The 26,334-nt window shown below is 39.8% G+C and overlaps 1 protein-coding gene and 1 long non-coding RNA gene across 3 annotated transcripts in view; one reads left to right on the top strand and one right to left on the bottom strand.

Annotated features, from left to right (window-relative positions):
• Nucleotides 1-1,060: 1,060 nt before the first annotated feature.
• On the bottom strand, nucleotides 1,061-24,180 carry SC5D (sterol-C5-desaturase). Of its 2 annotated transcripts, XM_079930001.1 has the most exons (6): nucleotides 24,080-24,180; nucleotides 18,113-18,330; nucleotides 16,851-16,983; nucleotides 15,257-15,357; nucleotides 14,767-14,895; nucleotides 1,061-1,345 (listed from the first exon to the last, which is right to left on the bottom strand). In XM_079930001.1, the coding sequence occupies exons 2-6, from the start codon at nucleotides 18,320-18,322 to the stop codon at nucleotides 1,319-1,321; spliced, it is 600 nt and encodes a 199-aa protein (XP_079786127.1). In that variant the 5' UTR covers nucleotides 18,323-18,330; nucleotides 24,080-24,180; the 3' UTR covers nucleotides 1,061-1,318. The 2 variants fall into 2 exon arrangements, with proteins under 2 accessions (XP_079786127.1, XP_079786126.1); XM_079930000.1 differs by lacking the exon at nucleotides 1,061-1,345 and having other exon boundaries at nucleotides 13,355-14,895.
• Nucleotides 24,181-24,332: 152 nt separating this feature from the next.
• Nucleotides 24,333-26,334, top strand: part of LOC307189963 — an 84,013-nt gene continuing 82,011 nt past the window's right edge. Inside the window, exon 1 of the long non-coding RNA XR_013829333.1 lies at nucleotides 24,333-24,370. This is a non-coding gene — a long non-coding RNA (uncharacterized lncRNA). The remainder of the gene's footprint in view (nucleotides 24,371-26,334) is intronic.

Below are 26,334 nucleotides of genomic sequence, written 5' to 3'. Positions count from 1 at the left end.
TTAGATTCCATATATATGTGTGTGTTAGCATACGGTATTAGACATTTCTCCAAAGAAGATATACAGATTGCCAACAAACACATGAAAGAATGCTCAACATCATTAATCATTAGAGAAATGCAAATCAGAACTACAATGAGATATCATCTCACACCAGTCAGAATGGCCATCATCAAAAAAAATCTACAAACAATAAATGCTGGAGAGGGTGTGGAGAAAAGGGAACCCTCTTGCACTGTTGGTGGAAATGTAAATTGATACAGCCACTATGGAGAACTGTATGGAGGTTCCTTAAAAAACTAAAAATAGAGCTACCATACGACCCAGCAATCCCACTACTGGGCACATGCCCTGAGAAAACTATAATTCAAAAAGAGTCATGTACCACAATGTTCATTGCAGCTCTATTTACAATAGCCAGGACATGGAAGCAACCTAAGTGTCCATCGACAGATGAATGGATAAAGAAGATGTGGCACATATATACAATGGAATATTGCTCAGCCATAAAAAGAAACGAAATTGAGTTATTTGTAGTGAGGTGGATGGACCTAGAGAATGTCATACAGAGTGAAGTAAGTCAGAATGTCCTCTCCTTTGTGAAGCAGTCTCTTACCTTGGCTCCTACAAAGCAACATTCTCCTGGATAATCTCAGGTCTCTGGCTCCTTCCAAGTTCCTTTATTGGTTGCTCCCCTCCCCCTCCTCCCCTCCCCCTCCTTCTCCTCCTCCCCCTCTTTCTCCTCTTTCTCCTCCTCCGCCCCCTGCTCCCACTCCCATTCTTGCTTCTGCTTCTGCTTCTTCTTCTGCTTGTCCTTCAAATATCCTTTAGGATCCCGTCCTTGGCCCTTTTCTCACTCAGCACCCACTCTCTGGGCCATCTCTCTCATGGCTTTTGTTAACATCTATATGCTGTTTTCAAATCTATATCCCTCTGTCATCCTTTCATTCACACAGCAGGCAGCATATTTGTCATACACAGATCTTAACCTATCACTTCACTGAATACACTCATCAATGTGTTCCATTGCTTTTAGGATAAAATCAAAACTCTTTGCTGGTCAGAAAAGACCCTAGGATTTGGTCTTACCTTATACTCCAGCCTCAGTCTCTTTCCAGTGTCCTCCTGGAATTCTACATTCTGGCTGTGCTAGGCCACATTCACAGTTTCTAATGGTCCATGCTCTTTCAACTCTCAACCTTCCTCCATCCGGTTCTTTCTACTTGGAGCCCTCTGATGGCCCACCCACCTGTCACCTTCAGGTCTCTGGTTAAGTGCGGCATCCTTTTGGGAAAGCTGTCCTCACCTCCAGGCTAGGTTAGGTCCTACTGACTTCTGTTCTTTCCTGTAAAAATATTCACTAAATCTTTATGACGTTCATGTTTAATTGTTCACTGCTATATCCCACCTCCTAGCCCAATGCCCAATATACGTTAGGTGCTCACAACTAGTTGAATGAACAAATTTACCTAAATGATAATAGCATTATCTGAACATATTTGAGAATTTTCACATCCCTTCAGGAAGATGGGCCTTGTGTTCTCCCATCTGCAAATCAACTGTGCTCCTAAACCCATCTGTTCATGCAAAACAACTAAGCACTTGTATAAAACTGGGGAGGAAAAGGTGGGAACACCAAAGGCAGCTGTGCTACTCTCCTGCTGTAGAAGATTTGGTGAGAGCTTAATTGAGAAGGTGTCTAACATGTGATTTAAGTAACTCCTGGCTTTCTTTCCCTTTAGTCTTGCTGGGTGGTTTGCACATATTCTCTGTAACCTACTTGGAGTATTACGATTAATAGCTGATGATGAAAACATTGTCCCTTAAATATTTTAAAAATATTTAAGATACCCTTAAATGTGGCTGTATTAACTCTTAGACCTAGATTTTTTCAAAAGAGGGGGAAACCCTGTGATTTCTAATGGAGAAACAGTTTTAGATATGCAGACATTAACTTCATAGAAACACTTCTAGGACCACAGTAGTTTCACAGAGTTGAAAAAAAATCTTTTCATATACCTGCTTCTGGGTGAGTGACAAGTGATGGGATGGGGTCTTCCTGGAGCCCTGTGGGGATGTTGCTTCTGTCCAGATCTTGCCCTACTGATTTTTAGATTTTACCATTTTGTAAATATATTAGCCTGAATTTTTCCCTTTCTATAGCAGGACCCGAAATACTGGGAAATCTCAATCTAAGATAAACAAAATGTTTCATGAGAATCCAGAGATGACATTTAGTAAACCATCAGAATGGAGAGAGCCGCCCTGATCTCCAGCAGCACCAAGAAGGGTACGTAGTCCCACTGGGAAGGGACGTGTGCACAGGCACACGCTGGATTTTAATTGGAGGTTGTTTTTTGGTGTATTTTGCTGTTGATCCTAAAATACATGGCTGGGAATGGAACAGTGGAGCTTTAAATGCAGTTAAATGGAACATAGCAGGGAGAGTGCATCATCACCTGGCTGGTTGAGCAGCAAGAGTTTCTAAAGACATGAGAGGGAGTAGATGACCTTTCAAGAGCCCTCTTGTCCAAAGATTTTATGATTCCATGCACGTCCTCTGTCTAGACACGAAGGGTGGGTGCTCCTGCCTGCTTTTCCTGCTATAACGTGGGGAGAAGTATAACTGCTCCACCTACAGTCAGATCCCAGAAACTGTTCAGCCTCAGCCAGAAAAAACAACAGAACAAAATAGGGGAGAAAAAACCTACTGGAAAGAACATAACTGCAGAGTCTATGACAAAGAAAATTCTCCCCAAATTATATTTACACTTAGCTCAGCCTTTAAAAGCAACTGTAACTTTCATATCTGTGTTTTTCACAGTTATCAACATTCATTCATATATTTAATGTCTATTATGTAAGACCATTTCATGAGAAAAGGAAGAGACTGAAGGTTTGACCCTTCCTTTGACAAGTGAGGAACACAGACCTGGACAGGTGAGTTAGCTGACCGTGGTTATTCAGTGACCCAAGCCAAGACCAAGGTGTTTGACTACCGATAAGACAGAGGTGTGAAGATTTCTCTACTTCTGAGACTGATCCAACACTGCAGAGCTGTCATCAAACATTATACCTCAAATTCGTCCTCCTTTCGCTCACAGGCCCTGGTCCTCACTCCTCTGTATCACAGACAACCTGGATGCACCTTGTCCCTCTTCTGGCCTCCTCACTTCCTTACCTCTGCCCTTATAAACTTCTTCCCAGTTCTATAAACTTGCCAGTTCTTACCAGGCTCAGGTCACACTAAAGACCTGCCCTGAAGGCTCTTCTCCAGACACCACATGGCTCTGCTCGCTCTCTCTCTACATCCAGGTCTCTGCTCAAATGTCATCTCCTCAGAGAGGGCTTCCTCGATCACCTTCTCTAAAACAACACCCCATGAGTTCTTCATTCACTATTTTTATTAAAAAAACATCAATCAAATATCTTCTGAAACTTTATTTTGAAGTGTAATGCATATACTGAACGATGCAGGAACCACAAAGCACTCCTCAACCTTCTGGAACTCCAGTGCCTGCAACCAGACTGTCCCCGACATGGGGTCTTCCCTCCTTGACCCTACCTGACCTGCAGGACTTAACTGCTGAGAAACAGGAGGAGGAAGAGAGAAAACATTTCCTTAACCCTTTGATTCACGTATGGTCAGAACCCAGGGAACTGGTCTGTCTTGTTTCCAGTGGAAGGTACAACTCTGAGTGAGAAAAAAAGGAGCCACTCTATCCTTGATGTGGGGACCATCTCTGATTCCTCTTTACTTCCCCTTTTGACTCCCTCAAGGCACTCAGCAAATGTCAGCTAATGAATAAATGAGAAATGTGTTGTTGGCTAAAAAGACAGTATTTAAGATTCTGCAGATTAAATATTTGTACCTAGTGCATAGTATGGTACCTAGTAGGGGTTCATTAATTACTGAAGACAATGACATTTCAACCATTTTATTAATTCATTCAGCAAAGTATGTATCAAACCTCAACCATGTCTTGGGCAATCTGTAAGAACACATGGTTTAATAAAAGGCTGATTCACACGTGATCTCTACTTTGTAAGAATCTGAGTGGGGTCTAGAATAAGTAGGATACATATAACAATGACAGATAATTGAAAGCAGCAAGTGCTGATAGGACTGCCCGTCAAGGGTTTTGAGTTTGAAGAAGTTAGAGCAAAGCAAGGAAGCTCTTTTCCCCTTAAACTGGTTTCCTTGGATATCCTTTTTCATGCTTATCCCGGCAACCTCATGGCCTCGAACTTTCCTTCTTAATGGGTTAATGCCAAATCTCTTTGTTCTGATTTGTCTCTTGGTTTCCATCCTCCTCTCAGACATCATCTCTGTTGAGATTCTGCCTGCACTGCAAACTCCATATATCAAAAACAGAAGTCATAATTCTCTGCCAATCTAACCTTGCCTTCTTGAAGATGGGAGGAAAAAAAAAAAAACATGATACAGGGCAATGAGTTGGGAATTCATAGCATTCAGAGACAGGGAGGCATGGACAGAGACAGCAAAGATGACGACTCAATAAAAGTCTTTGGGGGGCTTCCCTGGTTGCACAGTGGTTAAGAATCTGCCTGCCAATGCAGGGGACATGGGTTAGAGCCCTGGTATGGGAAGATCCCACATGCCACGGAGCAACTAAGCCAATGTGCCACAACTCCTGAGCCCACATGCCACAACTACTGAAGCCCATGCGCCTAGAACCCATGCTCTGAAACAAGAGAAGCCACCATGATGAGAAGTCTGCGCACCACAACGAAGAGTAGCCCCAGATCGCCGCAACTAGAGAAAGCTCGCGCACGGCAACAAAGACCCAACGCAGCCAAAAATTAAATAAATAAATAAATATTTTAAAAAGTCCTTGGGTTTTTTAAAAACATATTTAGTGGAGTATAATTGCTTCACAATGTTAGTTTCTTTTGTATAACAAAGTGAATCAGCTATATGTATACATATATCCCCATATCCCCTTCCTCTTGAGCCTCCCTCCCACCCTCCCTATCCCACCCCTCTAGGTCGTCATAAAGCAACGAGCTGATCTCCCTGTGCTATGCGGCTGCTTCCCACTACGTATCTATTTTACATTTGGTAGTGTATATATGTCAATGCTACTCTCTCACTTCGTCCCAGCTTACCCTTCTCACTCCCCCCGTCCTCAAGTCCATTCTCTACATCTGTGTCTTTATTCTTGTCCTGCCCTTAGGTTCATCAGGACCATTTTTTTTTTAGATTCCATATGTATGTGTTAGCACACGGTATTTGTTTTTCTCTTTCGGACTTACTTCACTCTGTAAGACAGGGTCTAGGTCCATCCACCCTACTACAAATAACTCAGTTTCCTTTCTTTTTATGGCTGAGTAATATTTCATTGTATATATGTGCCCCATCTTCTTTATCCATTTATCTGTTGATGGACACTTAGGTTGCTTCCATGTCCTGGCTATTGTAAATAGAGCTGCAATGAACATTGTGGTACATGTCTCTTTTTGAATTATGGTTTTCTCTGGGTATATGACCAGTAGTGGTATTGCTGGGTCATATGGTAGTTCTTTTCTTAGTTTTTTATGGAACCTCCATACCATTCTCCATAGTGACTGTACCAATTTACATTCCCACCAACAGTCCAGGAGGGTTACATTTTCTCCACACCCTCTCCAGCATTTATTGCTTGTAGATTTTTTGATGATGGCCATTCTGACCAGTGTGAGGTGATATCTCATTGTGGTTATGATTTGCATTTCTCTAATGATTAGTGATGTTGAGCATCCTTTCACGTGTTTGTTGGCAATCTGTATATTTTCTTTGAAGAAATGTCTATTTAGGACTTTGGCCCATTTTTGGACTGGGTTGTTTGTTTTTCTGATATTGAGCTGCACGAGCTGCTTATAAATTTTGGAGATTAATCCTTTGTCAGTTTCTTCATTTGCAAATATTTTCTCCCAATCTGAGGGTTGTCTTTTCGTCTTGTTTATGGTTTCCTTTGTTGTGCAAAATCTTTTAAGTTTCATTAGGTCCCATTTATTTTTGTTTTTCTTTCCATTTCTCTAGGAGGTGGGTCAAAAAGGATCTTGCTGTGATTTATGTCATAGACTGTTCTGCCTATGTTTTCCTCTAAGAGTTTTATAATGTCTGGCCTTACATTTAGGTCTTTAATCCATTTTGAGTTTATTTCTGTGTATGGTGTTAGGGAGTATTCTAATTCATTCTTTTACATGTAGCTCTCCAGTTTTCCCAGCACCACTTATTGAAGGGGCTGTCTTGTCTCCATTGTATATTCTTGCCTACTTTATCAAAGATAAGGTGACCATATGTGCATGGGTTTATCTCTGGGTTTTCTATCCTGTTCCATTAATCTATCTTTCTGTTTTAGTGCCAGTACCATATTGTCTTGATTACTGTAGCTTTGTAGTATAGTCTGAAGTCAGGGAACTTGATTCCTCCAGCTCTGTTTTTCGTTCTCAAGATTGCTTTGGCTATTCAGGGTCTTCTGTGTTTCCATACAAATTGTGAAATTTTTTGTTCTAGTTCTGTGAAAAATGCCAGTGGTAGTTTGATAGGGATTGCACTGAATCTGTAGATTGCTTTGGGCAGTATAGTCATTTTCACAATGTTGATTCTTCCAATCCAAGAACATAGTATATCTCTCCATCTGTTTGTATCATCTTTAATTTCTTTCATCAATGTCTTATAGTTTTCTGCATATAGGTCTTTTGTCTCCTTAAGTAGGTTTATTACTAGATATTTTATTCTTTTTGTTGCAATGGTACATGGGAGCGTTTCCTTAATTTCTCTTTGAGATTTTTCATCATTAGTGTATAGGAAAGCAAGAGATTTCTGTGCATAAATTTTGTATACTGCTACTTTTCCACATGCATTGAGTAGCTCAAGTAGTTTTCTGGTAGCATCTTTAGAATTCTCTATGTATAGTATCATGTCATCTGCAAACAGTGACAGTTTTACTTCTTTTCTTATTTGGATTCCTTTTATTTCTTTTTCTTCTCTGATTGCTGTGGCTAAAACTTCCAGTGGTGAGAGTGGGCAACCTTGTCTTGTACCTGATCTTAGAGGAAATGCTTTCAGTTTTTCAGCTTTGAGAATGATGTTTGCTGTCGGTTTGTCTTATATGGCTTTTATTACGTTGAGGTAGGTTTCCTCTATGCCTACTTTCTGGAGAGTTTTTTTTTTTTTTTTATCATAAATGGGTGTTGAATTTTGTCAAAAGCTTTTTCTGCATCTATTGAGATTATCATCAGTTTTTATCCTTCAATTTGTTAAAATGGTGTAGCACATTGATTGATATGCATATATTGAAGAATCCTTGCATTCCTGGGATAAACCCCACTTGATCATGGTGTACAATCCTCTTAATGTGCTATTGGATTCTGTTTGCAAGTATTTTGTTGAGGATTTTTGCATCTATGTTCATCAGTGATATTGGCCTGTAATTTTCTTTTTTTGTGACCTCTTTGTCTGGTTTTGGTATCAGGGTGATGGTGGCCTTGTAGAATGAGTTTGGGAATGCTCCTCCCTCTGCTACATTTTGGAAGAGTTTGAGAAGGATAGGTGTTAGCTCTTCTCTAAATGTTTGATGGAATTTGCCTGTGAATCCATCTGGTCCTGGGCTTTTGTTTATTGGAAGATTTTTAATCAAGTTTCAATTTCAATGCTTGTGATTGGTCTGTTCGTTTTTCTATTTTTTCCTGGTTCAGCCTTGGAAGGTTGTGCTTTTCTAAGAATTTGTCCATTTGTTCCTGGTTGTCCATTTTATTGGCATATAGTTGCTTGTAGTAATCTCTCATGAACCTTTGTATTTTTGCAGTGTCAGTTGTTACTTCTTTTCCATTTCTAATTCTGTTGATTTGAGTCTTCTCCCTTTTTTTCTTGATGAGTCTGGCTAATGGTTTATCAATTGTGTTTATCTTCTCAGAGAACCACCTTTTAGTTTTATGGATCTTTGCTGTTGTTTCCTTCATTTCTTTTTCATTTATTTCTGATCTGATCTTTATGATTTCTTTCCTTCTGCTTTGTTTTTTTTTTTTTTTTTTGTTGTTGTTCTTCTTTCTCTAATTGCTTTAGATATAAAGTTAGACCGTTTATTTGAGATTTTTCTTGTTTCTTAAGGTAGGATTTTATTGCTATAAATTCCCTCTTAGATCTGCTTTTGCTGTCTGTATAGGTTTCCGGTCATCATGTTTTCATTGTCATTTGTTTCTAGGTATTTTTTAATTTCCTCTTTGATTTCTTCCGTGATCTCTTGGTTATTTAGTAGCGTATTGTTTCACCTCCATGTGTTTGTATTTTTTAGTTTTTTTCCTGTAATTGATATCTAGTCTCACAGCGTTGAGGTCAGAAAAGATACTTGATATGATTTCAATTTTCTTAAATTTACTGAGGCTTGATTTGTGACCCAAGATATAATCTATCCTGGAGCATGTTCCCTGAGCACTTGAGAAGGAAGCATTTTCTGCTGTTTTGGGATGGAATGTCCTATAAATATCAATTAAGTCCATCTTATCTAATGTGTCATTTAAAGCTTGTGTTTCCTTATTTATTTTCATTTTGGATGATTTGTCCATTGGTGAAAGGGGTGTGTTAAAGTCCCCTACTATGATTGTGTTACTGCTGATTGCCCCTTTTATGGCTGTTAGCATTTGCCTCATACATTGAGGTGCTCCTATACTGCATGCATAAATATTTACAATTGTTATATCTTCTTCTTGCATTGATCCCTTGATCATTATGTAGTGTCCTTGTCTCTTGTAATAGTCTTTATTTTAAAGTCTGTTTTGTCTGATATGAGAATTGTTACTCCAGCTTTCTTTTGATTTCCATTTGCATGGAATATCTTTTTCCATCCCCTCACTTTGTCTGTATGCGTCCCTAGGTCTGAAGTGGGTCTCTTGTAGGCAGCATATATATGGGTCTTGTTTTTGTATCTATTCAGCCAGTCTATGTCTTTTGATTGGAGCATTTAATCCATTTACATTTAGGAGAGTTATCGATATGTATGTTCCTATTACCATTTTCTTAATTGTTTTGTGTTCGTTATTGTAGGTCTCTTCCTTCTCTTGTGTTTCCTGCCTAGAGAAGTTCCTTTAGCATTTGTTGTAAAGCTGGTTTGGTGGTGCTGAATTCTCTTAGCTTTTGCTTGTCTGTAAAGGTTTTTAATTTCTCCGTCAAATCTGAATGAGATCCTTGCTGGGTAGAGTAGTCTTGGTTGTAGGTTTTTCCTTTTCATCACTTTAAATATGTCCTGCCACTCCCTTCTGGCTTGCAGAGTGTCTGCTGAAAGATCAGCTGTTAACCTTATGGGGATTCCCTTGTATGTTATTTGTTGCTTTTCCCTTGCTGCTTTTAATATATTTTCTTTGTACTTAATTTTTGATAGTTTGATATGTGTCTTGGCATGTTTCTCCTTGGATTTATGCTGTATGGAACTGTCTGTGCTTCCTGGACTTGATTGACTATTTCCTTTCCCATGTCAAGGAAGTTTTCAACTATAGTCTCTTCAAACATTTTCTCAGGCACTTTCTTTTTTTCTTCTTCTCTGGGACCCCTATAATTTGAATGTTGGTGCGTTTAATGTCCCAGAGGTCTCTGAGACTGTCCTCAATTCTTTTCATTCTTTTTTCTTTATTCTGCTGTGCAGCAGTTATTTCCACTATTATATCTTTCAGGTCATTTATCCGTTCTCCTGCCTCAGTTATTCTGCTATTGGTTCCTTCTAGAAAATTTTTCATTTCAATTATTGTGTTGTTCATCATTGTTTGTTTGCTCTTTAGTTCTTCTAGGTCTTTGTTAAATGTTTCTTGTATTTTCTGTATTCTATCTCCAAGATTTTGGATTATCTTTACTAACATTATTCTGAATTCTTTTTCAGGTAGACTGCCTATTACCTCTTCATTTGTTTGGTCTGGTGGGTTTTTACCTTGCTCATTCATCTACTGCATATTTCTCTGTCTTCTCATTTTGTTTACCTCACTGTGTTTGGGGTCTCCTTTTCGCAGGCTGCAAGTTTGTAGCTCCCATTGTTTTTGTTGTATGCCCCCAGTGGTTGAGGTTGGTTCAGTGGCTTGTGTAGGCTTCCTGGTGGAGGGTACTGGTGCTTGTGTTCTGCTGGGTGGGACTGGATCTTGTCTTTCTGGTTGGCAGGGCCATGTCTGGTGGTGTGTTTGTGAACTTAGTATGATTTTAGGCAGCCTCTCTGCTAATGGGTGTGGTGGTGTTCCTGTCTTGCTAGCTGTTTGGCATGGGGCATCCAGCACTGGAGCCTGCTGGCCGTCCGGTGGAGCTGAGTTTTAGTTTTGAGATGGAGATCTCTGGGAGAGCTCTTGTTGATTGATACTACATGGGGCTGGTGGGTTTCTGGTGGTCCAATGTCCTGGACTCGGCTCTCCCACCTTGGAAGCTCAGGCCTGACACCAGGCCAGAGCACCAAGACCCTGTCAGCCACACAGCTAAGAAGAAAAGGAAGAAAAATAATAATAAAATAAAATAAATAAAATAAAAAAATTTTAAATTAAAGAAAAAAAGAAGAGAGCAGCCAAACCGATAAACAAATCCACCAATGCTAACAAGCATTAAAAACTAAGATAAACATAAAAATCAGAAACAAGTTAGTTGCAGACAGCAAACCCCAAGTCTACAGTTGCTCCCCAAATCCACTGCCTCAAATTTGGGAACATTCGTTGTCTATTCAGGTATTCCACAGATGCAGGTTTTATCTAGTTGATTGTGGGGATGTAATCCGCTGCTCCTAAGGCTGCTGGGAGAAATTTCTCTTTCTCTTCTTTGTTCACACAGCTCCTGGGGTTTAGCTTTTGTTTTGGCCCCACCTCTGCGTGTAGGTCACCCTCAGGCATCTGTTTCCCGTCCAGACAGGAGGGGGTTAAAGCAGTGGCTGATCGGGGGGCTCTTGCTCTCTCAGGCCAGAGAGAGGGAGGGGTACGGTAGTCATAATTGGAATGCAGTGCAAGCCTGCAGTGTCAGAGGCCAGCCTGACTGTGCAACAGCCTGAAGCGCGCCGTGTATTCTCCTGGGGAGTTGTCCCTGGATCCTGGGACCCTGGCAGTGGCATGCTTCACAGGCTCCGGGGGGGGGGGGGGGGGCGTGTGCGTGTGCGTGTGCGTGTGTGTGTGTGTGTGTGTGTGTGTGTAGTGACCTGTACTTGCACACAGGATTCTTGGTGGCAGCAGCAGCAGCGTCAGTGGTTCATGCCTGTCTCTGGGGTCTGTGCTGATAGCCATGGCTCATACCCCTCTCTGGCGCTTGCTTAGGTGGTGCTCTGCCTTCTGTGGGCACACAGTGCAGGAACCCCCTCTCCTCATGCACCCCGAAACGATGGTCTCTTGCCTCTTCAGCAGGTCCAGACGTTTTCCCAGACTCCCTCCCGGGTAGCTGTGGTACACTACCCCTCTTCAGGCTGTCTTCACACAGCCAACCCCCGTCCTCTCCCTGGGATCTGACCTCCAAAGCCTGAGCCTCAGCTCCCAGCCCCCACCTGCCCCGGTGGGTGAGCAGACAAGCCTCTCGGGCTGGTGAGTGCTGGTCGGCACTGATCCTCTGTGCAGGCATCTCTCCGCTTTTCCCCTGCAGCCCTGCTGCTGCACTCTCCTCTGTGGCTCTGAAGCTTCCCCCCTTCACCTCCCCCCATCTCCGCCAGTGAAGGGGCTTCATAGTGTGTGGAAACTTTTCCTCCTTCACAGCTCCCTCCCAGAGGTGCAGGTCCCATCCCTATTCTTTTGTCTTTTTTTTCTTTTGCCCTACCCAGGTACATGGGGATTTTCTTGCCTTTTGGGAAGTCTGAGGTCTTCTGCCAGCGTTCAGCAGGTGTTCTGTAGGAGTTGTTCCACATGTAGATGTAGTTTTGATGTATTTGTGGGGAGGAAGATGATCTCCACGTCTTACTCCTTTGCCATCTTGAAGGTCCCCCCAAGCCTTTGGGTTTTTCAAATGTTCTCTGTACTGCCTCCATCCATTTCCCAATTCCTACCATAACAGTGGAAAATGTAATCTTGATTTTCTCTTTCTATAACTATAGAAGGTCTGAATGTTGAGGGGGAAAGTTTTTCACTTGATATTCCTGTGGGAAGGAATTTAGGTCCTCACTTCCATAAATATTGTGAATTCCTCTAATGGAGAACAGGACGATGTGGTGGTACCAAAAAAATGGTCAGACTACTTAACATAATACTGCTTAATAAGAATAGAACTTAAAAAAGGAGGGAGGACAGAGACTAGTTTGATTACTACTAAGACCTTTGAGGAAGCTTCCCTCACCCCATAAATTATATCCTTTCTTTTCTTTAGCTACACAGTATTAAGAATCTAAGGAAACTTTAACACTCATAATTGAAGTTATGGAACTAAGAGCACTAAGACATCCAGTGCATGGATAACTTGAAATACTTTTCAGCTCATTCATCCCTTCAATACCTTTACTGGGACCCTCAAAAAGAGGGAAATAAATTATACGGTAATGGGAAAATGGCTAGCTGGTCAAGCAATTGGTTACCCTGTCCTCCCAGGGACATAGTTGGACACATTTCCCAGAATCTCTTCCAGTTAGACAGGCCATACAACTAAGTTTTGTCCAAAGGAACATGGGCAAGGGATATGTACAACTATCCTGGCCTGACCCATACAAATTTTCCACATGCACTTTCCCCTCTTCCCCTACAGGCTCCTTCAACAGAGAAGACGCTGTAAACTGGGAGAACGGCAGAGCTCTCAGGTTAAAGGAGCCTGGGTCTCAGATGACTGTGGAAAACTGTCCACTGACCTGAAACATCCACACTGGACTTTACATGAGAGAGAAATAACCTTGGAAAAGTTACACAACTGGGTCCCATTGTCCTTATGTCAAGGACTTTCAACAATGCCTGATCAAGAGTAAAAGCTCAATGAATATTAGCTTTCATTTTTATGGGAAACAAAGTTTACTTCTTCTTCATTTCCTTCTTTCTCTTGGGCAGAGTGGAGCACAGGGACCACGGGGATTAGTGAAAAGCACTTAGCTGCACTGAACCAGTTACAAAATACTAACTGGTATACTGGTATGTTTTAGTAAAGCAACACTGTAACAGGAACTCAAACAGAAACAACATTTTCTTCTGGATTCCAAGCATTAACTTTTAGGACTGGTCTCTTGCTAAAACACTCAAATCTAATAAAAGATGTAAAATATAAAAAGACAGTGATACTCCCTTCTCTCTTTCTCCCCTTGATATCAAACATTTTGAGATATTCTAAAAGTTCTGACAACCCACATCATTTCTATGGTTTCAGATTGACATAAAATTTGTAAAGAATACTTTGTGCTGTTACATTACTTAACTGATACACTTTAATAATAGCCATACTCAACTTTTATTGATTTTACATAAACAGCTTAGAGAATGCCTTTGGAAACCATGTTTTCCCAACATATTTATGTTACAACACATGACATTTCTTTATGAAAGTATTTGTTAAATCTTTTTGCAGAGGGAGTGGGGAAAAATGAAGGAGGAGGAGGGGAAATAAGATTTCAAAACTAGTCTTCAGTGATAGGCCTAAATATTTGGCAATTATTTCCTTTTATAGAAGATCACAGGATTGTAACTTTGAAACATACCAAAAGTGCAGTGCATCAATTTAATTAAAAAAACAGTGGTGTCTAGTATATTCTTTGGGCATCAAATTTCCCTTTCTAAATATAATCAGGGTCATATAATTTTACACTTATTAAATAATGGTTGAAAACAATAACCATCAAAATCTTTAAATAATCCCAGATCTGGATTAAATCATGGTAGTATTAATATTTTCTAAAATTCCAATTTATTTGTTCATCAGTAAAACGTAACAGTTGACAATGTCTCCAGAGAATAAGTTTTCTATGTGTAGGAAGACAATAATCTTATAACACCTGCTATTAATCAGGTCACTGAGCTACTAATACATTATATCACGATATTTTTTCACACTGATTTTTCCACTTCAACAAAGTACAAGTAGTTGTTATCATACCAATTCTGAGTACTTAATCATTCCTGAAACAAGGAATCATCTTCATATTAGTACTTCTTTGTTATGGTGTTTAGTCTTGATACCATCAAGCACAATGAATTTTACTTAATGAATATGGATGAATTAAGGCAAAAGGACATAACCTAGTCCCCTCAATAATTTATCCTCTACCTTTTAAAAAACTGTTGTTGAGGCTATACAAATGACAGATCTACTGGCTGGAAAGACACAGCTTCTCCCTTAGACCAACATTCAGTATTTTGAGCACGATGTTAAAGTCATGGTGTTCACGGCATGTTCCCTTGTTCTACCATTATGGTCGTTCCTCACTTGTACCCACAATACTGATTTTCAAATGATACTGTTCACTTGCTATGCGTCCTGGCTGTAGATTATTTTCCTTGATTAAAAATATTTAATAATTGGGCAATAATCTACTCAGTTTTTTTAAACTCTCCATTGAATAATTTTTCATTTTTACAACCACTTACTGCATGGCTGTTGCGGTTTTCTTCTGTCATCCTCTTCACATAATTAAGTGGTCCGTTCCCTTCAAAGGAGGAGGGATTTTTGAATGAGCCTCCAATTCTATCCCACAATGTGAAATACTGTCCATAGTTATAGTCAAAGAGCATGTGGTGGTCTGTGTGATGAGCTGAGCCATTAATAAATGGCCTGAAGATATGGGGAACACGAAAATCACCATCATGAATAGAAATTGTCCAGATATTGACCAAGACGTACAAACCTAAATAAACTACCTTGTGTAATGGGAAGATAAACGGGTATATGTGGTAAGGTAGACCCTGAAGGAAGCCATCCAGAGGATGAAAAGCATGACTTGCAAATGGAGTTGGAATCTTCCAGATATGATGAGGTTTGTGTAAGTGCTACAGAAGAAAAGAAGACCACATTAATGCCACAGACTTTACCCAGTGCAACAACTGACTTAGCTTTTCATGCTCATGGTGTGAGAAATGACCTAACTAAAAAAGTCCCTTTGAATTTAGCAAATTACTTTATAAAATTCCCTCCCCTTCTTTACCCCAAGACAGTAAGATTTTAACACAGCCCCTCCAGACCCATGAAGAAGGATACAAACAAAATGTACCTTGTACCTGTCATGGCTAAGGCTACTTAGGTATTTAATAAGTTAGGGGAAATTCTTGAAAATAGAGACAGGATTTATAATTATACATTGCTGAAATGTGCATTTTCTCTCTTCCCCTACAAATGACCCGACCTTATTACCTTATACACAAGTCTATGATGAAGGCCTCTGTGAATCCAGTAGATCAGCATGTCAGTGAAAAAGAGAAAGGACAGTACACTAGCAACGAATCGAAGCCAGCCTACAAGACACAATAGGAGACGGCAGAATCAAGATTCAGCGCCCAGGATCAGAGCTTACTTTTGACATGTCCATCTAAGACGACGAAATTTGATCCTAGACATAAACCCTGTAAACTATCTGCTTTGGTTAATTCAGTACATCACAACCTCCATCTCCCTTGACTCTCTGGGATCTGCTCAGTTCCCTCTCATAAAAACTTGAAGCGTCCCACCTACAATATTTCTTCATTAAACTATGAGGATATTTATGAAACAGAAAGAGTAAACCCCTATGGCATCTTTATCATTTAAATGCTGGAGAATAATGCTATTTATTTTTTCTTCATATTAATCATCATAAAACATATCTTTACATATTAACTCCCCTGCTTAGAATTTTATTTTCCCTTGAAATGCTGTAAGCCTAGCATTTACTCCATAACCCAACCCCTTCTGATCTTTCCAACCTCATATGCTCGTGTACTAACCAGGCTGGTTCACTCAATATCCTCCCAACATCTTCAAAGTCTTACCTCTATACTTTTACTCAAACCATCTAGAATGCCCTCTCTCCTTTTATTTTTATTCATATTTTGATCCACTTTCCAAGGCTGAGCTAATTCAGCACACTGGTGTGTAATTTTTGTTCCCTCCTTTAAATAACAAACCTCTTACTTGCTGACACCAGCAAGCTTGAATTCCAGTCCCAGATCCACCACTTATTTGTTAAGTGAGCTTGGCAAGTTACTGAAATTCTCTGTACACTTAATTTACTCACCTATAAAAGAAGCATCGTAATAGTGCCTACCTCATAGAGTTAATAGAATAAAATGGATTGGTAACACGTGAAAAGCTTAGAACTGAAGCTGGTACATATCAAAAATAAACGTTAACTATGATTCTTACTTTCTAATACTAGATACTAGAAATGTATCTTGATTAAATAATTCCAGAATTTCACAAAATTTTAGTTTAGTCACTGTAGTACTGTTTATAATAGAAAACCAAGAACAACCTAAAGGTCTAAAAATTACGGATCATTTAAATAAACTATGGATATCTATACAATGCAATACTATAAATATATACTGTATAACGTCAATATTTATTGACATGAAAATATGGGCATAAACACGGCTAAGAGAAAAAAATCAGAGTTCAAACCAGTATGCATAGTAAGGGTTTCAATTCTGTAATGTAAATAACGAAGTACTACAGGCATAGAAAAGAGAAAGAATATACATCAAAAGAGTTGCAGTTTCCAGGTAGCAGAATGATGGATTTTTAAAAAAATCGGTGTTTTCTGATTTTTTATAAATATCATGTACTACTTAAGCTTTTTTTTCAGATGTTTGAATTCAATAAAGATAATAGGAAACAAATTCAAGGCTCTAGCTCTGATCATGCCAATCTTCCCCTGGGCACAATTTCATCTACAACAAAGACTTTAAAGAAGCAGATTTGGTTCTTTAGAGAAACCCATCTGTTCCAGACATTTACACTATACACTCACCGTCTGGAAACTCCTCTATGCTGTCATACAGTTTGCTGTAACCTCTCACCTCTAGCAGGAACACTGAGACCGTGGGGAGGCTTATCCATGGCATTGACTGGACAGAATGCATAATCTCTCGATAGACTTGGTTCTGAAAATGAAGTTTCCAATACTTACAAACCATAAAATCTATGGTAAACAAAACTAGCATAAAATTGTTCTGGACTGGATTTTTAAAATCTCTTTTATATGAAGGAGCTTACCTCCAAATTGCTTCTACTGAAGTGTTACTATGTGGGCGTGGGTGTGTAAGAAAAACATTTCTTTTGTATGAAGCAAATGCAACAAATATTTTAAATTCTGAAACTTTTTTCCTTCCCACAAAATCTCTATTCCAAAGTTCTATTTACAGAATAATCAGTTCTTTCATAATTAACTTTCATACTCAACCCTCTCTATTTTTTTTCAGTCCTTGTAGTGACTGACAAATACAAATAACTGAAATAGAAAAGTGATTGTAAACAAGTCTGAATTTACTGAGTTTGGATTATCTGGTCAAAAAATATATACATAGTAAAAGCATATTTCAGTTTGTGAAAGTCAAAACAATTACACAAATGTATATATTTATTTATTCATCACTATCAGCAAAGAAATTCTCATTTATGTATCTAGCAAGACCAGGCTTACAGTTAAAAAAAAAAAGAAAAAAAAAGTAGGGGCTTCCCTGGTGGCGCAGTGGTTAAGAATCCGCCTGCCAATGCAGGGGACACGGGTTCGAGCCCTGGTCTGGGAAGATGCCACACGCCGCGGAGCAACTAAGCCCGTGTGCCACAACTACTGAGCCTGAGCTCTAGAGCCCGCAAGCCACAACTACTGAGCCCGTGTGCCACAACTACTGAAGCCCACGCACCTAGAGCCTGTGCTCCGCAACGAGAAGCCACCACAATGAGAAGTCAGCCCACCACAACTAACAGTAGCCCCCGCTCACCGCAACTAGAGAAAGCCTGTGCACAGCAATGAAGACCCAATGCAGCCAAAAATAAATAAATTAAAAAAAAAACCTCAAAAAAAACTTTAAAAAAATTACAACTTACTTACCTGTTTAAATTAAATTAAAGAAAAGAGAGAGGGGATTAGCCTTTCCAAAAATATCTAACCCATTTGGGGCTGTTTTCAGAAACTCTAAAAAGATTAAAACAGTTTAATCTGAAAATCTCACAAATACATATTGTTATTTTTACTGTAATAATTAAAAAATAGGTAAGAAAATCACTTACCTTTAAAAATTGTGGGTGTTTCATTAATGAATGATCATAGACAAAATAATAACTCAGCGTTGCGAATAAGAAATAAAGGATATAAGCACCGAGATTTGTTATAATCAGGAGACTGACAGCTTGTCGGAAGATACTGTCCTCTGGCCACGTGGCTGGATATATGTATGGTGTAAAAAAATAATAATCTGCAGCATTGAGTACAAGATCCATCTTAGCCCCTAAAGGATAAACATGTACAACAATTATTTACCCATGTTGACATTTCTCAAAGCAAAAAACTTTCAGAAAAACTACATATGAAGTTCCTGCCTTCATAAGTATATGTAGTACAAGTCTGCTGCTACCAGAATTCACTAAATGACATCTCTAGAGCCAGCAGGATCTTCAATGTCATCTCTAGTTCAGTCTCTTGATATAATACATAGCGACACTGAAGTTCAGTTAGAGAAACTGAGGCCCATGAAGTTTCTTCTCCAAGGTCAAGCTGAAAGGTGGCATAAGTCCAGATCTAATTGCACCTTAGTGTTCTCTTCCACTATGTCCTATTGCCATAGGACATGGCAAGAGTAAACATGGCAAATAGTAAAGATGTGGAACACAGGGCACTAGGTACTCAGGCAAATGGTTTACTCCTTCAGCTGCAAGTTTCAGCAGCATCTTTCTCCTAAAAGGACTCATATTTCAGAGATTTTTGCTTCAATGCTGAGACTTAAGATGAATTCCCTAAAAGGTATCTATTCTGTGACTGTAACCAAAGAAGTCAGGGACTATCTATTCTCGTGACTAACCCTAACTCTCATTGACAGAACAAAGGGAGATGTATTCTTGGCAGTGACAAATAGAATACATTTATTCCTCACCTCCCTCTCCTCCCCACCCCAGTCAGGGGCTGGCAAACTGTGGCCCACGGGCCGAACCCAGGGCCTGTTTCTGTAAAGAAGCTTTGTTTGAACACAGCTATGTCCAGATGTGTCTATGCTGTCTATGGCTGCTTCTCTGTACTACGAAGTCAAGGCTGAGTCACAGCAATAGACAGCATGGCTCACAAAGCCGAAAACGTTTATTATCTAGCCCTCTAAAAGGAAAGTTTGCCAACTCCTGTTCCAGATGCTTAAACTTTGAAAAACTTTAGTCGATTCTATATTCATGATCCTGAATCTAGTTCAACAACTTCATGGTCAGCTTCTGTGAGCTGACCACTGACTCTATCATTTATGATCTACTTTCTCCTTCTTCACTGCACTGTTTGTAGTGGGAAATGTGTCCTGTATTCCAAACACCTCTCATCTATAATTAAAACTTTTGAACAACAACAACAATAACAAAAAACCAGTCTGAAAATTGCCACTGGGTTTTTAGTCTCTTAAAATCAAATTCTAGAAGCTCTTTATTTATTAGGGTGTTTAGCCCCCTGTTTGTGATATGAGTTGCAAGCATTTTTTCTCACATTGACATGGAAAGAAATTTTTAATCAACTAATGCAGATATTGACATACATCCTTCATCATATATTGCTAATTCACTCAAACAACAATTAAGTATAAAGCACTGCACTAGGTGATGAGCATACAAAGGTTAAAAAGATATAGTCTAAATCCACGTTCAAGGTTAGGCAACTACAGAAATGAATAGTTACATCAATATGACAAGTGCTATAATAAAGGTATATATATGAAAATTGTGTGAAATCAGAAAAGACAACACAACTACCTCAGCTTACAACAGAAGGCTGTATAGTGAAGAATTTTGATTTGGGCTTTGAAGAACATTACCAGAAAAAAAAAAAGGTTAGGAATAGCTATTTCAAGTAGAAATAAGAACTGCAAAGGCATGGAAAGGTCACGGTCCATTCATGGTTCAAGGGATGTGGCCCATTAGGAATATATTGTACTGATGAGAAGCAGGGAGACTAGGTTGCTCCTGAGGTAGACTAACCTAGAGAAGATGACCGCCTGACCTCAGGCAGTAGCTGTGAGAATAGACACATTCATCAGAGACTTGGCAAGTAAGATAACCCATGGGACTTGATAACTGATTAGATACTGGAGTGTGAAAGAAGAAAAAATCTAGTGGGAATTTGGTACTAGCAGATGCAAACTATTATATATAGAACGGATAAACAACAAGCTCCTACTGTATAGCACAGGGAACTATATTCAATATCCTGTAATAAACCATAATGGAAAAGAATATGAAAAAGAATATACATATGTATGACTAAATCACTTTGCTGTACACCAGAAACTAACAAAACATTGTAAATCAACTATACTTCAATTAAAAAAAAAAAGAAAGAAATCTATGTTGATTGTGAGATTTTACCTTGCCCGAATGGATGGTGATGCTATGATAATCAAAATTGGGAATACTGTGGAGCTAGCAGACTTGGGGGCAACAGGGACTTTGGGGGTGCGAGGAATGATGGGTTCAGTTTGGGTCTTTAAAAAAAATTTTTAATTAATTAATTTATTTTGGCTGAGTTGGGTCTTCGTTGCTGCGTGCGGGCTTTCTTTAGTTGCGGGGAGCAGGGGCTACTCTTCATTGCGGTGCACGGGCTTCTCATTGCGGTGGCTTCTCCTGTTGTGGAGCATGGGCTCCAGCTGCGTGGGCTTCAACAGTTGTGGCACGTGGGCTCAGTAGTTGTGGAGCACAGGCTTAGTTGCTCCGCAGCCTGTGGGATCTTCCCTGACCAGGGCTCGAACCCGTGTCTCATGCATTGGCAGGTGGATTCTTAACCACTGTGCCACCAGGGATGTCCCTAGTTTGGGTCTTAAGTCTACTTGCTGTGGCTCATCTGGGCTCCTAGGCGAAAGCAGTAGGCTACATGCAAATATGAATCTGAAGTTCAAAAGGGAGCCTAGTAGTATCGCAACAGTTGAAGCCATAAAGGATGGAGCAGCAGGTTAAGTACATAAAGTAATACCAGAAACATAAACAATGAAGAAGAACCCAACAATTCAAAAGAATATTGCTATACCACTAAAGCTTGGTAAGAGTTGGTAAACTAGTCTTGCATGTTACCTATAGTGCCAACAGCCATAATTCCATAGTATTTGAGACAGCACCGTGTAGCCAAAAATAACTCAAACGTTAACCAAGAATCTTCTTTATTCAACCTTTAATATCCGATGTAAGTGAAAACTTTAATACGATCTCAGTCCTTAATTATAAAAAAAACTCTTTAATTTTGCTTTTAACTGAAGACCATGCGAGTTGTGTTGATTTGCATATGCCCTGTACATAACTGCTGTGACAGTAAACCAGCACCTAGAAGGGAGGAGGGAATGAACCTCCATCCATCTGGAGGCAGTTGAGATACTGTGAGATGAAACCTGTTGTTAAGTGTTTTCAGATTTTGGTTTCAATTAATTCTATTTGTGGGATGTAGTAATTAGGTATTCACAAATATATTGCTGTAATTTCTGACATCTAACATAAAAAAAGTTTGAAATCACTAACAATTACGATCTCAAAACTGCAATTCAATTTTGAAGTTTATATTCAAACCCACATCTGAGAAATGGAGAAAGCATATCTACTTTACAGAATTGTTCTAAGATTTAGAGACGAAGTACATAGTGGTGTGGTACTATCTGACACGGGGAAGCTCATCAACAAATAGGAGCTATTATTACTACTGTTACAGGAACCAAAGCTGGGCCCAAATCACTTTAACCTACAGTAGAAACAGATGTCATTTGATGTTTTAAAGAAATAACTGTTCATTTCTAATATCAATATTTACTGTATATGAGGTATTGTAAATATTAACTCATTTAACCCTCTCAAGATATACCCTAAAAGTCAGGTGCTAGTATTATTCTTGTTTTATAAGAAAGCTGGACACAGAAAATTCCCAGAGTCATCAAGTAAATAAATGCTGGAGAAGGGATTCAGTCACTCCCTGGCTGGTTGCAAAATCCATGGACTTGAACCAAGTTCTACTGCTTCTTCATTAGTATCTCTTCAGCTCCTTAAATTTTTAAATTCTCAGTGACTCTACACACTCACATACTTCTGCACAGAATTTTTTTTTTTAATTTTTAATTTTTTGGCTGCATTGGGTCTTCGTTGCTGCGCGTGGGCTTTCTCTGGTTGCGGTGAGCGGGGGCTACTCTTTGTTGCAGTGCTCGGGTTTTGCATTGTGGTGGCTTCTCTTGTTGTGGTTGTGGAGCACGGGCTCTAAGTGCACCGGCTTCAGTAGTTGCAGCATGTGGGCTTAGTAGTTGCGGCACGCAGGCCCTAGAGCATGCAGGCTTCAGTAGTTGAGGCGCATGGGCTCAGTAGTTGTGGCTCGTGGGCTCTAGAGCGCAGGCTCAGCAGTTATGGCACATGGGCTTAGTTGCTCCACGGCATGTGGGATCTTCTGGGACCAGGGCTCGAACCTGTGTCCCCTGCATTGGCAGGTGGATTCTCAACCACTGCGTCACCAGGGAAGCCCATTTTGCATATAATTTTAAGGGGTTTATATCCACTAAAGTCAGGGGCTCTACAGACCCTAAGTTAAGTACCCCTAACAAATAGAAACTTACTTTATTTTACTTTGGCTGAAACAAAGAAACCTTTTCTTAAAACATAGTTATCAACAAAACACAATTAGGCTTAAAATGACGTGAGTCATTCTGCTTTACTTTAAAAGTATAGATAATATACTGTTAGTTTAATAGCTAACATTTATTGAAAACCAGGTATTACTTAAAAAGCACTTTTTATGTATCACCTCGCTTGATTCTCACAACTATATGAGGTAGATACTTCTATAACCCCCATTTTAAAGATAGGGAAAATGAAGGCAGGAATATTTAAATAAGTTGTTAACTAATGTAACAATAACAAATAACAAGTAACAGCTGGGATGTATATTCCAGAGCCTGTTCTCCTAGCTACTACATTGTAATATCTAGGTGTAGGCATGCAGATGGGGAATTTTGATTATCCCATGTTAATTATATTACATAATGAATGGGAAAGCACTCTGTAAATGAGCAAGGGTCATGTATTTAGTTTTAGGTGCTTATCATTAGAAACTTGAAAAGAAAAAAAATCAATGGTGATATAAAGACAGGTAGCCTACAGGTAGTTATAAAGTTGTTATCACCTACAGGTGATATAAAGACAGGTGGTTTGGCTACCACAAACTTTCCAGTTTGGAAACTATCTCCTATACCACCTCCAAATTTGCTCTGCTGTTACACAGGGATGCTAGCAGACACGATTCTTCCTATTAGGATGCTAAACTAATAGATCATTTCCCTTTCCTTCTTGTCTTCTCAAACCGTGGATTGTTGTCCCTCCGTCCTAATTACACTGCAGTAACTGGCGCTTGCTTCAACTTAATTCCTTTGCTGCTTGAAAGAAAAAAAAAAATCCTCTCAAGAACAGAGGGAAATCCGTCGCAAAATGCTTTATTAGTGTTCAGTGGACAAACTTGCCTTGGATAAGAGATCTCCAATAGCCAATATCAAACATTTCATATTTTTCACGCCCATCCACATGTCTGTTTCTTTCACCTCTCCCTGTGCCCTGACATACCCCCCCTCTGTCCGGGCAGAGGCCCCTAATCTGGAGGTCTCTGGCGACAACCAGCCTCCCGCCAGCCCCGGCCAGCGCGCGTGCCCTGCGTCCCGCACGCTCCCCATCACAGCCGCCGCCTAGCCGGTTGTTTTCAGGACATCCGGCTACCTGGCGTCTGTCTCTGCTAACCGTCTCTCTGCTAACCGTCTCTGCTAACCGTCAGCGCAGGAGTCCTCAGGTCAAGTTTCGCAGACAGAACCCCAGAGTCAGCCTAGTGCCTTACATCTAGGAGGCAGTCAACGAACGCCTGCGGGAAGCTGAAGAAGGGGGCAGACGCACTCTCAACTTCCCCACCTGGGTCTTGCCTTAGTCTCTCCACCCCCTTTTCCTCCTCTGCTCTCGCTTCCAGCTCAGGTGTATTCCCTCCTTTCCCCGCCCCCCTGTCATCCCTACCTAGAGAGGGTCCGCCGCCGGCTGCCGATTCGGTTCCTGCAGTGCCCCGGCTGCTCCAGCTACTGGACCGCGTCTGTCAGCAAGCAGGCAAGGTCTGGAAGGGCGTAGCCTGACCCCACGCTCGGGGCGACCGGCGCCGCCAACCAATCAGAGGCCGGCGGCATAAGCCGATATGACGGCAGATCGCGTGACTTGGCCGCGAGGGGCTCTCAGCGGTCACGTGGGCGCCGCGCGCTCCGACACGCCCCCTTTCGTGCCCAGGAACTGAAGGGAAGAGAGGACCTGATTTAGGTACTAAGGTGGTGGAGGGTGGAGTTTCAGGTTGTATTTGTTTCTTTGCTTTTTCACTGGCACTGGTGTGTGTAGCTCAAAGTCTTGTACTGAGCAGGTTTACGTTATTTATGCAAACAATCCTTGCTCTGCCTTGAGGGAACTAGATGATACTTCTTTTGAAATGCACGTTGGAAGCATTTTCTACTTAAGAGAAGGAGGCGCAAATACTTGTTAGACAACTTAGTAATACGTATTTCTGAACCCCAGCCTGCGCTTTTCTATAACACAGAATGGCTAGAATTTGGCTGAACCAGTTTAGGTAGGTGTTGAAATGCCAGAAACCTTTTCATAGTACAGATAAAGCAGATCTATGCAGACTAAACGGGAGTATCTGTAGATTCCTAGAGGTTTGCTTCTGCGTGCGTGTGTGGTTTTTATTTTTGTCGTTGTTAGCTTTTCTAAATATGAATTGCAGTGGTCACACTTGTAAGTAAACCTTTCTGGAAGTCTCAGAGGAGTGGTTCTCAAAGTCCAGCCAGCAGTGTCCAACAAATTTAGAGTTTCCTGGAAACACAAGTTCTTGGGAACCACCTCAGACCTGCTAGATTAGAAACTCTGGGAGGACCCCAGGAAGCTGGGTTTAACAAACCCTGGATTGATACCCATGTTTGATAAAGTTTGGGAACCACAGTTCTAGTGAATTTGACCATCAGAAGAAAATCCGAAGAAAGTCCTTTGATTTTGTTCCCTCTAGAGTGATAGATAGAAGAAAATCCCGTAAAGTGAGAGATGACTAACATTAGAAAAGAATATTTGTTTCCTTATAGGATCATCTGAAGTGCTGCAGTGTAAGGAGAGAAATTATTAGACTCTGATCATGAAAATCTTTTATATGACTATTGTTTTAAATATCTGTGGCTTGCCTCCTACTTTCTTTTTTTAAATTAACATATATTAGTTTCAGATGTACAATATAATAGCTTGATATTTGTATATATTGTAAAATTACCTCCTACTTTCTAACTCACATTTCTTCACTTTTGTTTCCTTTGTTATTGTTCTTATTTCATCCTTTAATTTTTGAGATTAAGATTTTTATGTTCATTTCTGGGGAAAATTAAAATGGGGTTTAAAGGTGTTTACCTAGTACAAAGTTTCCAGATTTGTGATTGCTGTAGGGTAAAGCTCGCCTGCGTGGTTGGTTAGTCTACAAGTATATTTATCCCCTTTACTTGAATTAACTTCAGATTAAAAAAAATAACAGACTTCTCTTGAAAGATTGGGAAATTATGTTACATAAATTAATAGATTTATGAAAGGTTGGGAAATTAAATTACATGAATTGATAAAATTTGAGTCTGCCAAGAAAAAGAATTGTTGTTTCTATGAAAACTAAGAAGAATGCTTCAGAAAGACCAGATAAGGATGAATGCTAATAAAATACACATCGAATTGGGTGTGGGTCAGGTGGTTATAAAAGTCTAGAGAAATTTTTAAACATACGTGCATTTTGTTGTATATTTATTTCCTTCTCAATTTTAGAAGTGTCTTCGTCACATTATCCAAGCATGTTTAAATTTTATATTAAGTATTTATCTCCCCCTCCTCAGTAAAATACTTGTTGGTTTTCTGATCGTACTATTGCTATTTCCTTTACTAATAGTTAAGGTAAACATTCCAGAGTGGTTTTTTGATGAAATATTTAAAAATGATCTCCCATGTAGGGGATTGAGAGGTATAAACTATTATGTATAAAATAAGCTACAAGGATGTATTGTACAATGCAAGGAATATAGTCAATATTTTTAATAACTATAAATGAAGTATAACCTTTAAAAATCACGAATCACAATATTGTACACCTATAACATATAATATTGTACATCAACTATACTTCAATTTAAAAAAGAAATAAATACATTATATGCATAGAATCACATTACTTATAAGTAACCCAGAACTGTTGACAAGAAATTAATACT

Source organism: Stenella coeruleoalba (assembly GCF_951394435.1).
Source record: "Stenella coeruleoalba genome assembly, chromosome: 8".
Taxonomy (NCBI): domain Eukaryota; kingdom Metazoa; phylum Chordata; class Mammalia; order Artiodactyla; family Delphinidae; genus Stenella; species Stenella coeruleoalba.
Note: the sequence above shows the minus strand (reverse complement) of the source record. Positions and strands in the feature narration are given on the sequence as shown.

Excerpts from the sequence above, each read along its gene's own strand:
- SC5D (XM_079930000.1), bottom strand. The coding sequence starts at position 18,322 with ATGGATCTTGTACTCAATGCTGCAGATTATTATTTTTTTACACCATAC. Across the intron at positions 16,984-18,112 it reads AACACCCACAATTTTTAAAG|AACCAAGTCTATCGAGAGAT; the intron begins GTAAGTGATTTT and ends CTTCATTTTCAG. Across the intron at positions 15,358-16,850 it reads CATAGAGGAGTTTCCAGACG|GCTGGCTTCGATTCGTTGCT; the intron begins GTGAGTGTATAG and ends TGTGTCTTGTAG.